Source organism: Engystomops pustulosus, chromosome 1, assembly GCF_040894005.1.
Source record: "Engystomops pustulosus chromosome 1, aEngPut4.maternal, whole genome shotgun sequence".
Classification (NCBI taxonomy): domain Eukaryota; kingdom Metazoa; phylum Chordata; class Amphibia; order Anura; family Leptodactylidae; genus Engystomops; species Engystomops pustulosus.
In genome coordinates, this window is record NC_092411.1 from 48,334,115 (window position 1) to 48,347,654 (window position 13,540).

General features: G+C 43.6%; 1 protein-coding gene across 5 annotated transcripts in view; it reads left to right on the plus strand.

Moving 5' to 3' along the window:
- The window catches only part of CAST (calpastatin), a 120,348-nt gene that overhangs the window by 82,972 nt on the left and 23,836 nt on the right, over positions 1 to 13,540 (plus strand). For all 5 annotated transcript variants that reach the window (XM_072139879.1, XM_072139889.1, XM_072139896.1 and 2 more), the window contains 8 exons: positions 1,464 to 1,523; positions 1,766 to 1,858; positions 2,202 to 2,285; positions 2,371 to 2,418; positions 4,240 to 4,332; positions 4,605 to 4,712; positions 6,568 to 6,636; positions 12,589 to 12,645. In XM_072139879.1, coding sequence (XP_071995980.1) covers positions 1,464 to 1,523; positions 1,766 to 1,858; positions 2,202 to 2,285; positions 2,371 to 2,418; positions 4,240 to 4,332; positions 4,605 to 4,712; positions 6,568 to 6,636; positions 12,589 to 12,645 — 612 coding nt within the window. The remainder of the gene's footprint in view (positions 1 to 1,463; positions 1,524 to 1,765; positions 1,859 to 2,201; positions 2,286 to 2,370; positions 2,419 to 4,239; positions 4,333 to 4,604; positions 4,713 to 6,567; positions 6,637 to 12,588; positions 12,646 to 13,540) is intronic.

Genomic DNA, 13,540 nt, shown 5'->3' on the forward strand with positions numbered 1-13,540 from the left:
TTACACAAACATACTATGCATTTGGCAGTCCCTATGGTGACCATAATACAAGGACTCTTCTGGTTCTAGTGATCTAAACGCACTACAGTTAATAGAGATGTTGTAGGACTAATACCTATAAAAGTATATATATAAATCTGACATCTGGCCCAGTAGTGATGATTGAAGGTGTCCAGGTGAAGATACCGGAAGATCTCACTGTTGTTATAAAAAGTAGTTTACTTTTATTAAAGGCTACACTTTCCGGCCTGCAACATGGTCCCTCGTCAGACATAAGGGGCATATGTATCATAATTCTGGTTTTGTCTTAGTTCCTTATTGATACGTCTGGCGTTTGGTCTATAGTGAATTTGTGACTTTTTGGAACAAAAGTAGCAAAAAGTCTCCAAAAGTTGCAATCTAATTTCGACGCCTGGTGAGGGGCAGCCTTAGATTTATGTCAAATTTTGGGACTTTTTTACTTTCACATTTGAATTCAGGTGATAACTTAGGGAACACTGCAGAAAACTAGACAAGCCAAAAGATTGCTATATGTACCCCATAAAGTCACATACAAACAAAGGGAATATAAATAGTGAAATAAATGGGGCCAACAGTGCCTGGCACACGCTCGCCTTGCAGTGCGTTCAAAGTGAACTTTGTGACTGTAATTCAGATGAGTTCCCCATATACAAGTAGCGCATACGGATCTATATACAATAACAGAAGAAGATGACGGCACTCACCGGTTCCAAAGGTAGAAATAACCGGTGAGTGCCGTCATCTTCTTCTGTTATTGTATATGGACTCTCTCTCTCACACACTGACAGAGCACCGCCGGAAAGTCCTACCGTGATCACATTTGCCCTAGCACACCATCCTAAGTTGCGGATTAAACTGTCAGCGATAGTATTGGGACTGTGCCCGCCAGATACACTCTCCTATTTTTACTGCATATGGATCTATCTTGAGTGCATAATTGTATGCGTAAAACAGGATTTAAAAACATTTTTGAAACTTCACACTGTGGGACACATTTACTGCGGGTCTGCGGACCGCATTTCCTTCTGGTTTCCTGTCAACTTCCGATTTGCACCGCATTTAACAAGGGTTTTTGGCACACTCGATCGGATTTGCGGGAAGAAGAAGGTGAACCCCAGCGGGGAAGCGACACATGCAGGATATTGGGCGCGCGATCTTGGTGAATTGCGCCGGACTTCTTCCTTGTCGGTCAGTCCGGATCGGGGATCACAACAGGACCGGGTAAGCAAATGTGCCCCTGTGTCTTTGGCGTGAGCTTCCTGGTGGCAGTAGGATGCCATCTGATCTAGAGAACCCGAAAATGGACTATTTGGGAGTCAAAAAGCCCAAAAGGAAGAGATGTCTATCAAGTATCCATATGTTAACATATGAGGGCTTGGTGTACTACAAAATGTTGGTGGATGTTAGATGTTAAATAAGATTTTTTTCTAAAATCATTATAGGTTAAAGAAGAGAAGAAAAGTGTGAGCACTGGTTCTGCTGCTGCTGCTGCATCCACCACGGTAAATTGCAAAAACTTTATCACAAATTTTTGATTTGGGGGCTGAAAATAAACTAACATATTATTATCATGTTCTCACTGTTGATACACATAGTAATACTTGCTACATCTAGTGAAAAGGAAAAAGTCTGCAGCTGGGAGTTTACGCTGCTGTCTTATATTTCTTGTATATTCATCATATATATATATATTCAGCATATGATATTTTATTTGTATGTTATTGATAAGAATATATTTTTTAAGGGTGACAAAGATGCCTTGGATCTATTAAGTGATTCTCTGGGGGGTCCAGACACTGTACCTGAGTCTCCAAAATTCACTGGTCCGGAGATTGCTGTACGTATAATCCAGATTTATTGTATTTTAAAATTAGCGTTTTTGTATTATAATAGAAAAAATGTAAAAAATGTTTTTTCTGAGGTTTAAATTGGGTGTTTTTCTTAAAGTTTACGGTAAATTTGTCCTAGCAGAATGTAAACCCTGGAGAATCTTGTGACTATGTAATGATCTGCATGGACTCTGTCTGCTGTCAGCAAGCAGCAGGAAGTTTTACATGACTAATGGGAGAGTTAACCAGAAGAGATAACCTTAGACCTGTATATTTATGTTGATAAAGAGGAATGTGTGAGACCAGTTGTACTGAAATCAGATGTTTAAATCCTTTTTTTTTAATTTTAAGGACACCCCAGCCACCTCCGAACATGTGGAAAAGTTGGGAGACAGAGACAGCACAATCCCTCCAGAATACAGGCATCTGCTGGATGTAAGTTCTGGTTTTGGCAAATTGTTTTGGGCCAGGATTCCTGTAAATTACTTTTAATAGAGAAACATTATCACTTTCCTTGTAGGGCAAAGGAGAGAAACCAGCACCACCTCCTCCAGAAGAAGCCAGAAAGGTAAATGTTAATTTAACCCAAACAGTAAAAATCTTAAAATCATTTTACTTACTTACAAAGGGCAGTATACCTTTTAAATTTGTTGTTTATTTATTTTGCTTAATTGTAGTATCGAAAGAAAATCTACCATAAAAATCCATCATGATAAACCAGGGACTCTTACTCCTAAATCCTGGTACCTTGACTATGATAATCTTCTTATATTTGTTATCCATGGCCGCCTTCCTTCTTAAAACAACTTTTATCAGGTCTGTGGGGGCGTTACTGGAGCCCCTCAGTGTTGCAGATTCACAGGCCGTTTCAATGAGCAGAATCTACCCATCCCCCTGCTTCATCCCTCCCTCCTCCCTCTGTCTGTACAGTATAAACTAACAGCAGCAGGAAGTTCAGGGGAACCAGAGACCTGCTCTTCTTATTGTAACAGCCTTTGAAGCAACAGCATTGAGGGGCTCTGGAAACGCCCACCAAAGTCCTTCATGCTGATAAGCATAATTATAAAAGGTTATTTTAGAAGGAAGGAGACCATGGATAACAAAAACAATAAGATTACCACAGTCTTACCTGGATCTATGAAAAAGGGCCCCCTGGTTTTTCATGCTGGATTTTGATTCTAATTAAGTTTCCTTTTATTTACATTTTGGCACATGAGCTCTTTGTATAAGGATTTATTGGAACTTTTATAGTATATTTCCCTGAGGTAGGTGTCATAGTTTAGGGTTTTACTCTGGAGATCATTTGGTTGACATCTTTTGTCTAATTTTTGGTGTACCAACTTTTTACACAGAAATAGTCTTATGTTTGACAGGTACACAATCCATTATTAAAGGAAATTTTGAAGCACATTGCTGTAATATAAAACTGCATCATGTACAGGCTGCTTGAGGTCCATTGTTCTGGATCTGTTCATATCATTTCTTTCCACGGTCCATTTTTCCTAAAAATTTACTTTAAAAAATAATGAGCCTGAGGAGCTCCGGGCTCGGCTGTCTCATAATTATCCAGAAAGTTTACTGCTTGCATGACGACTGTGCATGCACAGGAATTGCCATGAGCCCATGACATCACCTGCTCTATGGCTGGAAGAGAGGAGAAAGGAGATGGACAGTAAACTTGTTGGGGGTGTGAATAATTATGAGATGACTGAACCCGGAGGAACTCAAATAATGCCCCCAAGCAGGGCCAGCACCAGCACTGGGCATACTTGGGCAAGTGCCTGGGCCCAGAGCTGCTGGGGGGCCCACATAAGGCTGTACATAAGGGATTCATAAGGGTGAGGCGGGCTGTATCTAAAAAATACATAAAGGATTAGGGGGCTGTATATAAAATACCCATGAGGGGGCTGTTTGGGATGATAAACATGGGAATATTTTAGGAAACAGAAGACTGTTTAAGTTTCTGAATTTTTATTGCCACCATGGGAGTTCACTGCAAAGGGGCCTACTGACGCTCTGTCACCCAGGGTCCTACTGATACCTGGAGCCAACCCTGCCCCCAAGAGCATTTAGCATAATTTTTCGGAAAACTGGACTTTCCTTTCTGTGAATTATAACAAAGGGACCATATGCTGGTAAATTATCTTTAATAGTGGAAAAAATAGCACAGCTGCCCACATATTTATCTGCATACAGATCCTCCGTTCCACTACAGTTATTAATAGCAGAGTTTTTTGCTTTAGTAAAATTATATCTTTTCTTTTTTTATGACCAATATATTCAGCAACCCTGTAAATTTCCTTTTTTGCTGCTGTCTGTTATTACTTTGTATTATTATGAGCCATTATAACTGATACTGATCACTGATATTTACCTTATGCTCCTGAAGAGCTTGGGAGATGATGATCTTGTTGCAGCATTTTCCTCTGATTTTGTCAGCTCTCAAGCACCTCCTGAAGAAAAGAAACCGAAACTAGAAGAGGTAATGACATCCAACTATACTATTTATCTAATGTCTACTCTATCTAATCTAAAGCTATAGCCACTTATTTATAGTGTCATATTTAAGAGGTGAAGAGAGATTTTACCTCTGCTCACACAACAAATGTTCTGCATAGTGCCTCAGTGAGTGCTGCATTACAGGCGAATAACACATGGATCCATAAAGTGATCATCTACATGAGGTTTACAGTATATAAAATAAACTAAAGGTGGACATTTCTACAAATACAATGTAAATGTCTTTTTTGGCAGCCAAAGAGTTCTACCCCAAAATCGTCAACAGTACCATCCACCACAGAGAAAGTTACGACAAAGCAAGACCTAAAAGCTGCACCGCAGAAACAGAAATCAGATACCACAGTAAGTCTCAATATTGCCTCTTCTTTCCAAGTTTATAAAACATATTGCCGTATATACTCGAGTATAAGCAGAGACCCCTAATTTTACCACCAAAAACTGGGAAAACCTATTGAGTTGAATATAAGCCGAGGGTGGGAAATGCATTGGTCATAGCCTCCGGTATATAGCCAGCCAGCCCCCTGTAGTATATAGCCAGCCCCCTGTAGTATATAGCCAGCAAGCCCCCTGTAGTATATAGCCAGCAAGCCCCCTGTAGTATATAGCCAGCAAGCCCCCTGTAGTATATAGCCAGCAAGCCCCCTGTAGTATATAGCCAGCCAGCCCCCAGTAGTATGTAGCCAGCCCCCATGTAGTATACAGCCAGCCAACCCCCATGCAGTATACAGCCAGCCAGCCCCCATGTAGTATACAGCCAGCCAGCCCAGCACATAAAAAAAATGAACTTACAAACTCGTTTCGCGAGGGGTGATGAAGCCTACTTGGGAATATGTGATTTTTTTAAGTATGCATCTGTGCAATTTTTTCTGCTCTCAGCATTGACTCTAGCAGTGTAGCACTTTATTAGGTAACCTTCTGATAATATCACTGATATTCTCATTAGGTTATACAGGAGGAAAATCCACTTTGTTATATTTAATAAAATCATCTGTGCATACTATAGTTTTTGAAGTCCCAAGGTGGACAATAAAATATTTTCTATGTTGGTGTACTGCACCATAGAGGTGGATGTATGCAGGGGTGGTAAACTGTAAACATGTATTACCATATATACTCAAGTATAAGCCTAGTTTTTAAAAACCCTAACTCGGCTTATACTCGAGTCAATACTCACCTTTCCGACGTCCCCCGTAGGTCCTCTTCTGTCTCCCATGCTCCGGTGCCACCTTGGGTACTTCGGATCCTCTTCGGGTTCTTCTGCTCCTCTTCGGATAGTTCCATTCCTCTTCGGGTCCCCTCGCGATGCCAGTGGCTCACAAACAATGACGTCAGCAAGCGGCTGACGTTATTCTGTGTGACGGCCGAGCACGGAGACCCGAAGAGGAGCCGAAGATAAGTGGAAGAAACCGAAGAGTACCGAAAGACCCGAGGCGGCACTAGAGCATGGGAGACAGAAGAGGACCTACGGGGGGACGTCGGAAAGGTGAGTACAGTGTTATTTTCTTTTCCAACTACAGGGGCAGGCTGTATGCTACAGGGGCTGGGCAGGCTGTATGCTACAGGGGCTGGGCAGGATATATACTGGGAAGCTGTGACCAATGCATTTCCCACCCTCGGCTTATACTCGAGTCAATAGGTTTTCCCAGTTTTTTTTTTTTTTTTTTGTGGGTTTCGGCTTATATTAGGGTTGGCTTATATTTGAGTATATACGGTATTCTTTTAATACCCCTTGGTTGAATGCCCAGGTGAAGATGCTTATCATTTATCTCCTGTCTATATAGCTATCATCCATCTCTTATAAGTTCTCTATCTCTTATGTATATATCTGTTCTTCTAACCTTTATCTATCTAGCTTTTGTCTATCTAGCTTTATATCAATCGATAGATCGACTTATTTCTCATAGTCTGGGAGTTAAATGTGAGTGTAACAGTATACTTATGACCATGTGATATTTAATTTTTTCTTGTTTAATAAATTAGCCAAAATATCTACAGTTTTTTGTGTCTATATGGGGTGCAGAGTGCACATTAATGAGCAAAAAACAAGGACTTTTTTTGATCTTTCTAATTGGCTGCAATGAAACAAAGAGTGAAACATGTAAAGTGAATACTTTCTGTACCCGCTGCATGTGCTATGAAGTTTTATAAATGCGCTTGAAACATCTAAAACTCTGACTTTACATTTTGTTTGCTGAAGGTCCACTCTGGTGCTGTAGGTAAAGCAGCTGCTGTCCCTGTCGTTTCTACAAGTAAACCTAGAGATGAGGTGAGGATCAATAATTTTTCCTTTTCTTTCATCCTAATCTTTCCAGTTTGGAAGTAGCAAAAAGAAGTGTGTTCCACAAATAATTTTGTGATAATCCAGTTTTAAGATCAAAGGCTGGGGTGCAGTGAGTTTCAAGGGCAAATGAGATGGTATTTCCTTAAAGTGAACCTGTTACCAGGAATGTCATTTTTAGGTGGTGACCGCCTCCAATGCTCTATGCTATGCTGATTTTATAAATGTCATCATTCTGCCAGCAGTGTGTGTGGTGAGTCCTGGGGCAGGGAGGCAGCTGCAGCCTGTTTGTGCCTGTGTCCAAGTCTCCTCATACATTCTTCCTCCACTCCACTCAATTCGCCCCCCTCCTCATCGCACATAACAGGAAGTGGTAAGAGAGCTGGATGAGTGTGGAGAAGAGGAGGCTGAGGCACAAGCACACACAGACTCACTACAAGCTACTAGCAGCAAGCCAAGTAATGTGAAATGAAGTTTAATAAAGTAGTGAAATGGTTCAGAATGCTGACATAGGCATTGTTAAAACCAGCATAGCATAGGTTATTGGAATCTGTCACCAACTAACAATAACATTCCTGGTGATAGGTTCACTTTAAAATCTCTCATTTTGAAAAAAGAATATTTGGAAGAGACAGAACTATGCAGTAAATTACTGTAGAGAATTGCATGAAAAACAATATTGTACACACTTTAATTACTGGATCTGCCAAAATGTGCAGACGCAAAGAGAGACATTAAAGAAATGGCAATAGTGTATATGTATAGTGAGCCATGAATTGTGCAAGTTCTCCCACTTTAGAGAGGCCTGTAATTGACATTATATGTAGACCTCAACGATGAGAGACAAAAAGTAAAAACAAATCCAGAAAATCACATTGTCTGGTTTTTAAATAATCATTGCAAATGATGGTGAGTATTAAAAGAAAGGAAGCTACGAGGATCTGATCGCTGACAATGTCTTGGTAGGAGGATCAAAGGGGCTACTGGGGCATGGAGAAGCCGCACTGTGTAGCTTCAGCTCCGGCTACTCCAAAAAAGGGCTATCCTACTACACTTTAGATGAACCTGCCACCAGATATACCTTAATCGGTAGATCCGGGATGATAGGTTTCCTTGAAGTATGTGGTAAATAAAAAAAGTTCATCTTAGATGTCAAACCTTTTCTGTAAGTCTTCACTAGGCTGGAATACGCTGTTGCTGGTATGTTAGCTCATTCTTCCATGCAGAATTTCGCACCTAAGTGAAGTTGGCCCCCCCACCTTGTTCAAATCAAACAAAATTGGTGTCAAACGTTTGTGCTACGTTTGTGCTGGTTTGTGCAGCAGAAATTTTCGTTTGTGCCGCTATCGTTTTTAAGATTTTAATGAAAGTTTCCAGAGGTCATCAGATGTCAACCAGCCCCCCCACATTGCCCAAATCAAACAAAACTGGTTCCAAATAATTCTGCTACGTTTGTGCTGGTTTGTGCTGCGCAAATTTTTGTTTGTGCTGCTTTTGTTTTGAATTTATGAACAAAAAATTAAAGTTCAAAAGTTCAAGCAGCCCCCCCACATTAACGGAATCAAACAAAACTGGTGTCAAACATTAGTGCTACGTTTGTGCTGGTTTGTGCAGCAAAAATTTTCGTTTGTGCCGCTATCATTTTTAATATATTCATACTTTTTTGCAGAGGTCATCAGAGTTCATTTCTTCCAAAGTACAATGTGTTTGCTAGCTCCCCCTGGTGATCAAGCCAGGGAAGTGTCACTAGGTTTGTTTTTTACCAGTTCATCCTAAACACCTCAAACACCTGAACATACCTTAAAAATTATAGCGGCACAAACGAAAATTTTTTCTGCACAAACGTAGCACTAATGTTTGACACCAGTTTTGTTTGATTCCGTTAATGTGGGGGGGCTGCTTGAACTTTTGAACTTTCATTTTTTGTTCATATATTCAAAACAAAAGCAGCACAAACAAAAATTTGCGCAGCACAAACGTAGCAGAATTGTTCGGCACCAGTTTTGTTTGATTTGGGCAATGTGGGGGGGCTGGTTGACCTCTGATGACCTCTGGAAACTTTCATTAAAATCTCGAAAACGATAGCGGCACAAACAAAAATTTCTGCTGCACAAACCAGCACAAACGTAGCACAAACGTTTGACACCAATTTTGTTTGATTTGAACAAGGTGGGGGGGCCAACTTCCCTCAGGTGAATTTCGCTAGAACAGTCATGTTTTTCGGCAGTCACTGGACAACACCAACTTTCAACTCCCTCCAAAGGTTTTCAAAGCGGTTGAGATCTAGAGACTGGTTAGGCCACTCCATTGCCCTGGCGGTGTCATTGGGATCATTGTCATGCAGAAAGACCACGTTTCATCTTCACTGCCCTTGCTGATTGGAGGAGAATTGCACTCACAATATCATGATGGCCCCATTCATTCTTTTATGTACACGGATCAGTCAACCTGGAACCTGCAGAGGAACATTTCCAAAGGGCATGATGTTGTCACCCCCCATGCTTCACAAAAGGTCTGTGACAAATTGGTGGCAGCGGTGGGGTAAATTCATTTTGTCAGAGCATTCAGTGTTGGGATTAAGAAACTAACCCCTGCACTTAAGAACTAGTGGAATCCTTGCAAGGAGTACCCTAGTTTTACACGGACCAAATCAGTGCTGTTCCAAGACACACGTGCAAACAGTTCCCCTTCCCCGTTTTTCTTTTCTATCTTTTATTTGGCAAAGGTTGCAGTGATGGCAACCATCTACAAGAGACAGAGCAAGGAGGCTCTAGTCAACCTCTGTGAGCAGAGAGGTATCGACCCGGCTGACAAGTCCAAAGAGCTGCTGGTTTGTGCTTTGATGGAGCAAGATGCAGAGCAAGGATCTGGCATGGCTCAAGGGAGCCAAGATATGGACATTAATCCTGGAAGAGTTTCCCCTGAGGCTACCAACAGCAGGAGCCCTCAGGAAGTCATGGATGCGTCTCTACAAATGGCCCTACAGCAGCTAGGTGAATGTGAGCCTAGCCTGCGCCTGCAGCTTGTCCTTCAGTTTCATCAGGCGGCCGCAGTGCGAGAGAAGGAGAGGGCGGCCGCAGTGCGAGAGAAGGAGAGGGCGGCCGCAGTGCGAGAGAAGGAGAGGGCGGCCGCAGTGCGAGAGAAGGAGAGGGCGGCCGCAGTGCGAGAGAAGGAGAGGGCGGCCGCAGTGCGAGAGAAGGAGAGGGCGGCCGCAGTGCGAGAGAAGGAGAGGGCGGCCGCAGTGCGAGAGAAGGAGAGGGCGGCCGCAGTGCGAGAGAAGGAGAGGGCGGCCGCAGTGCGAGAGAAGGAGAGAGCGGCCGCAGTGCGAGAGAAGGAGAGAGCGGCCGCAGTGCGAGAGAAGGAGAGAGCGGCCGCAGTGCGAGAGAAGGAGAGAGCGGCCGCAGTGCGAGAGAAGGAGAGAGCGGCCGCAGTGCGAGAGAAGGAGAGAGCGGCCGCAGTGCGAGAGAAGGAGAGAGCGGCCGCAGTGCGAGAGAAGGAGAGAGCGGCCGCAGTGCGAGAGAAGGAGAGAGCGGCCGCAGAGCGCCAGGCTGATAGAGAATTCAGGCTGGAAATGGCGCGTATTGAAAGGGGTATCAATTCTGTGCAACCCTAATCCCAGGATGTAGACCCCAAAAGACCTCGTCAAGAACGTTTTCCAGTACTGGACAAGGATGGGGACTTGGACATTTTTCTGCGGTCTTTTGAAAAGACCTGCAGACAATACCATCTGCCCCGTGAGCAGTGGGCACAGTATTTAAGCCCAGGGCTAAGAGGCAAAGCCCTGGAAATATTTGCTGACCTTCCGCTTGAGCTTGATGAGGACTATGACGCTATAAAAGCTGCTTTGATTAAAAAGTACAACTTAACTCCAGAGGTGTACCGCAAGAGGTTCCGGAGCGTAAAGCGAGAACCAACTGACAGCTACGCTGATACAGTAGGCAACCTACGGACAACCTTTCTACACTGGACCCGAGGACTTTCTGTCAACAGCCGTGAGGACCTGGAGGATCTCATGATAAAAGATCAGTTTCTGCACGTTTGTCCTGTGGATGTACGACAGTTTGTTGGTGACAGGGAGAATAAAACTGCGGATGAAGCTGCTTAGATTGCAGACTCCTACACCGCCAACTGGATGCCTGAGGCCAAGATGGAAACTTCCCCCCAAAGGTCCTCCAGCTGGAAGGAGAAACAAGCCAGGACAACATCACAGCCTCCTGTCTCCAAAGTGGGTGAAAACGTTACACTGAGGGAGTCCATAAATCAGGGGGATATGCGCAAATGTTTTAATTGTAACAAAGTGGGTCATCTGAGGTCTGTGTGCCCAGAGAGAGGGGCAACTGTCTACTCTACAGTACCAGTAGTCATGCTGCTTTCTGGTGATATGGACAAGTTACAGCACCATATGCAGACTGTGATAGTGGGGGATAGAGTCACCCAGGGATTAAGAGACTCAGGGGCAAGTTATTCATTGGTTTGCCCTGAGGTTATAAACCCTAAGGATATCATTCCAGAAAAGACTTTGCCTGTGAAGGGGATAACCGGATGCCATCCAGGAGTTCCCGTTGCCAAGGTTTTTATGGACTGGGGTTCTGGTAGAGGTATCAGACAAGTGAGAGTGTCACAAGAATTTCCTGTGGATGTATTGTTGGGAAATGATTTGGGAAAAATGACAACTGTGTATGTGCCTGATGTACAACAATCATATGAGAAAATGGGCAGAAGCCCAAGGGGACTGATCTGGGAGGGAGGACAGGATAGCAAGAGCAAGGCTATGCCTGCTCCAGAACCAGAGGTGTCCCAGTATGAGGAAGCTACGAGGGAGGGGTTGGTGAATGGGCCCCCAGAGATAACCCTGCAGTCAGCAGATATGGTGCAGGGTGTGAGAGGCTGCCAAGATGGAGTATCTGAATCTGCACCTCAAAGTTCTAAGGTCCTGAGTGTGGATCTGGTGGAGGCCATTACTCAAGGAGAGGTCCTAGAGCAGATCAGAGGTGTCAAGATGAGTAAGTCTTGGAGCATGAGCCACAAAGATGCCTCTACTCAGACTGGGGAGATGCAGTGTGTCTATGAGCTAAAGACCGCGTGTACACTAGAACCAGTGCTGAGAGAGGAAACTGGGGTCCACAGTGAAGTTGGGTTCCCAGTGATGAGTGTTGCCAGTGCAGTTTAGGGGAGCGATCAGGAAGTGGAGCAGGAGCATAGGGACTCTCAGGAGAGCGTTCAGTCAGTGGTCCAACCTAAGCCCTGTAGTATCAATGGTAGAGGGAGGAACCCCAATAGCTGTACAGAAATAAAACCGAAACACAATTTAATTGGGAACAGTAGTCCTACACTTAACTACATTGGTATTTCATCCAGCAGGGAGAGGGTTAAACGTTTCACACTTGGGAGAGGGGACACAGAACTTAGGGTCCAGGCAGCTTTTATGACATCCTGGAGCTTTTACAGCCTGATAACCTCTGAACTGAAGACTGGTCTGTTCATACCCCAAAGGACATTTGGTCTCCCTACCTAACGTGACGAGGCTGCGGCGTCCTCACCGTGACAGTATTATTATAGTATCATGATATGCAAATACATTTTTTTTAAACGAGACAATGTGATTTTCTGGATGTTTTTTTACATTTTGTCTCTCATAGTTAAGGTCTACCTATGTTCTCAATTATAGGCCTCTCTCATCTTTTTTAGGCTGGTGCCACACACACCGCTTTGTCTGCGTTTGAAAACGCAAACACAGACAAAGCCGCGCCTACCTGCGATCGGGTTTTAAATTTACGCTTTTCAAATGCAGACAAAGCGGTGCGTGTGGCACCAGCCTAAGTGGGAGAACTTACACAATGTGTGGTTGACTAAATACTTTTTTCTCCCTCTGTACATGGGCTTATTGCAATAACCTAGTATGTGTTGAAAGTTAACTCCGGCTTTTATCAATCATTATAGACTATAAAAGAGAAGAAAACTGTGACCGTTCAACAGATTGCTGCTGTACCCGCCACGGTAAATGGTTAAACTTACTTCTGCCCTCTGCTGCTGAAGGCAAATGTTCCTGCTCCACCTAGTGGCCTTATTGTATTATTATGTAACATCATTGAGCTGCTCACTTATACTCCACAATACTTATACTCACTTGTTGCTCCACAATAGCAACAACTTGAGAGGAGTTGACATGATAAAGAGTTTCTCCTTTTTGCAGATATGTTCAGACATAAATGCTTGCAATCAGGAACATGCAACACTTGATTTGCTGATAGAAAATGCAAAACATGTGGTACTCGTTCAAGATTGCTACCATTTAGTTCTAAATACGTATGCGAGAGGCAGAAGCTCTACCCCGCTGTACTTAAATTGGTTAACTAAATGCAATTGAAGTGGGGCACATTTACTTACCTGTCCCGTCGCGATCCCCGAGGTGCGTTGTCCGACGAGGATTCAGAGCTGCATGTGTTGTTTCCCCGCTGAGGTCTGCCGGAGTTCACCTTCTTCTTCCCCGGTGCATGTAAGTGCATGGCTTGCGTCACAATTTTGAATGTTAAATCCCGCGCCTTGTCCGAATCCGTCGGACCGCACTCACCCCCCCTCCCCCCCCCCCGATTTGTGTTGCGTGAAAGTCAGCAATGATGCACCAAAATCCGATCGCGTGTGACAAAAAGCCCTTCTAAATGCGGCACACATCAGAACTTGTTGGATATTCCGATGATAGTGGGGTCTGCGGACCCTTAGTGAATAAGCCCCAGTGTATGAATATGGCCTAATACTGTGATCAGAAGAGCAGGCATCTCTATGAAGACAGGTAGGGATCAGGAATGTCACATGTAGTCACCTAAAATAATAGAAAACCAGCACCTTCTAACATTTATTTCTAATACAATAGCAATTATACACCATCTTTACT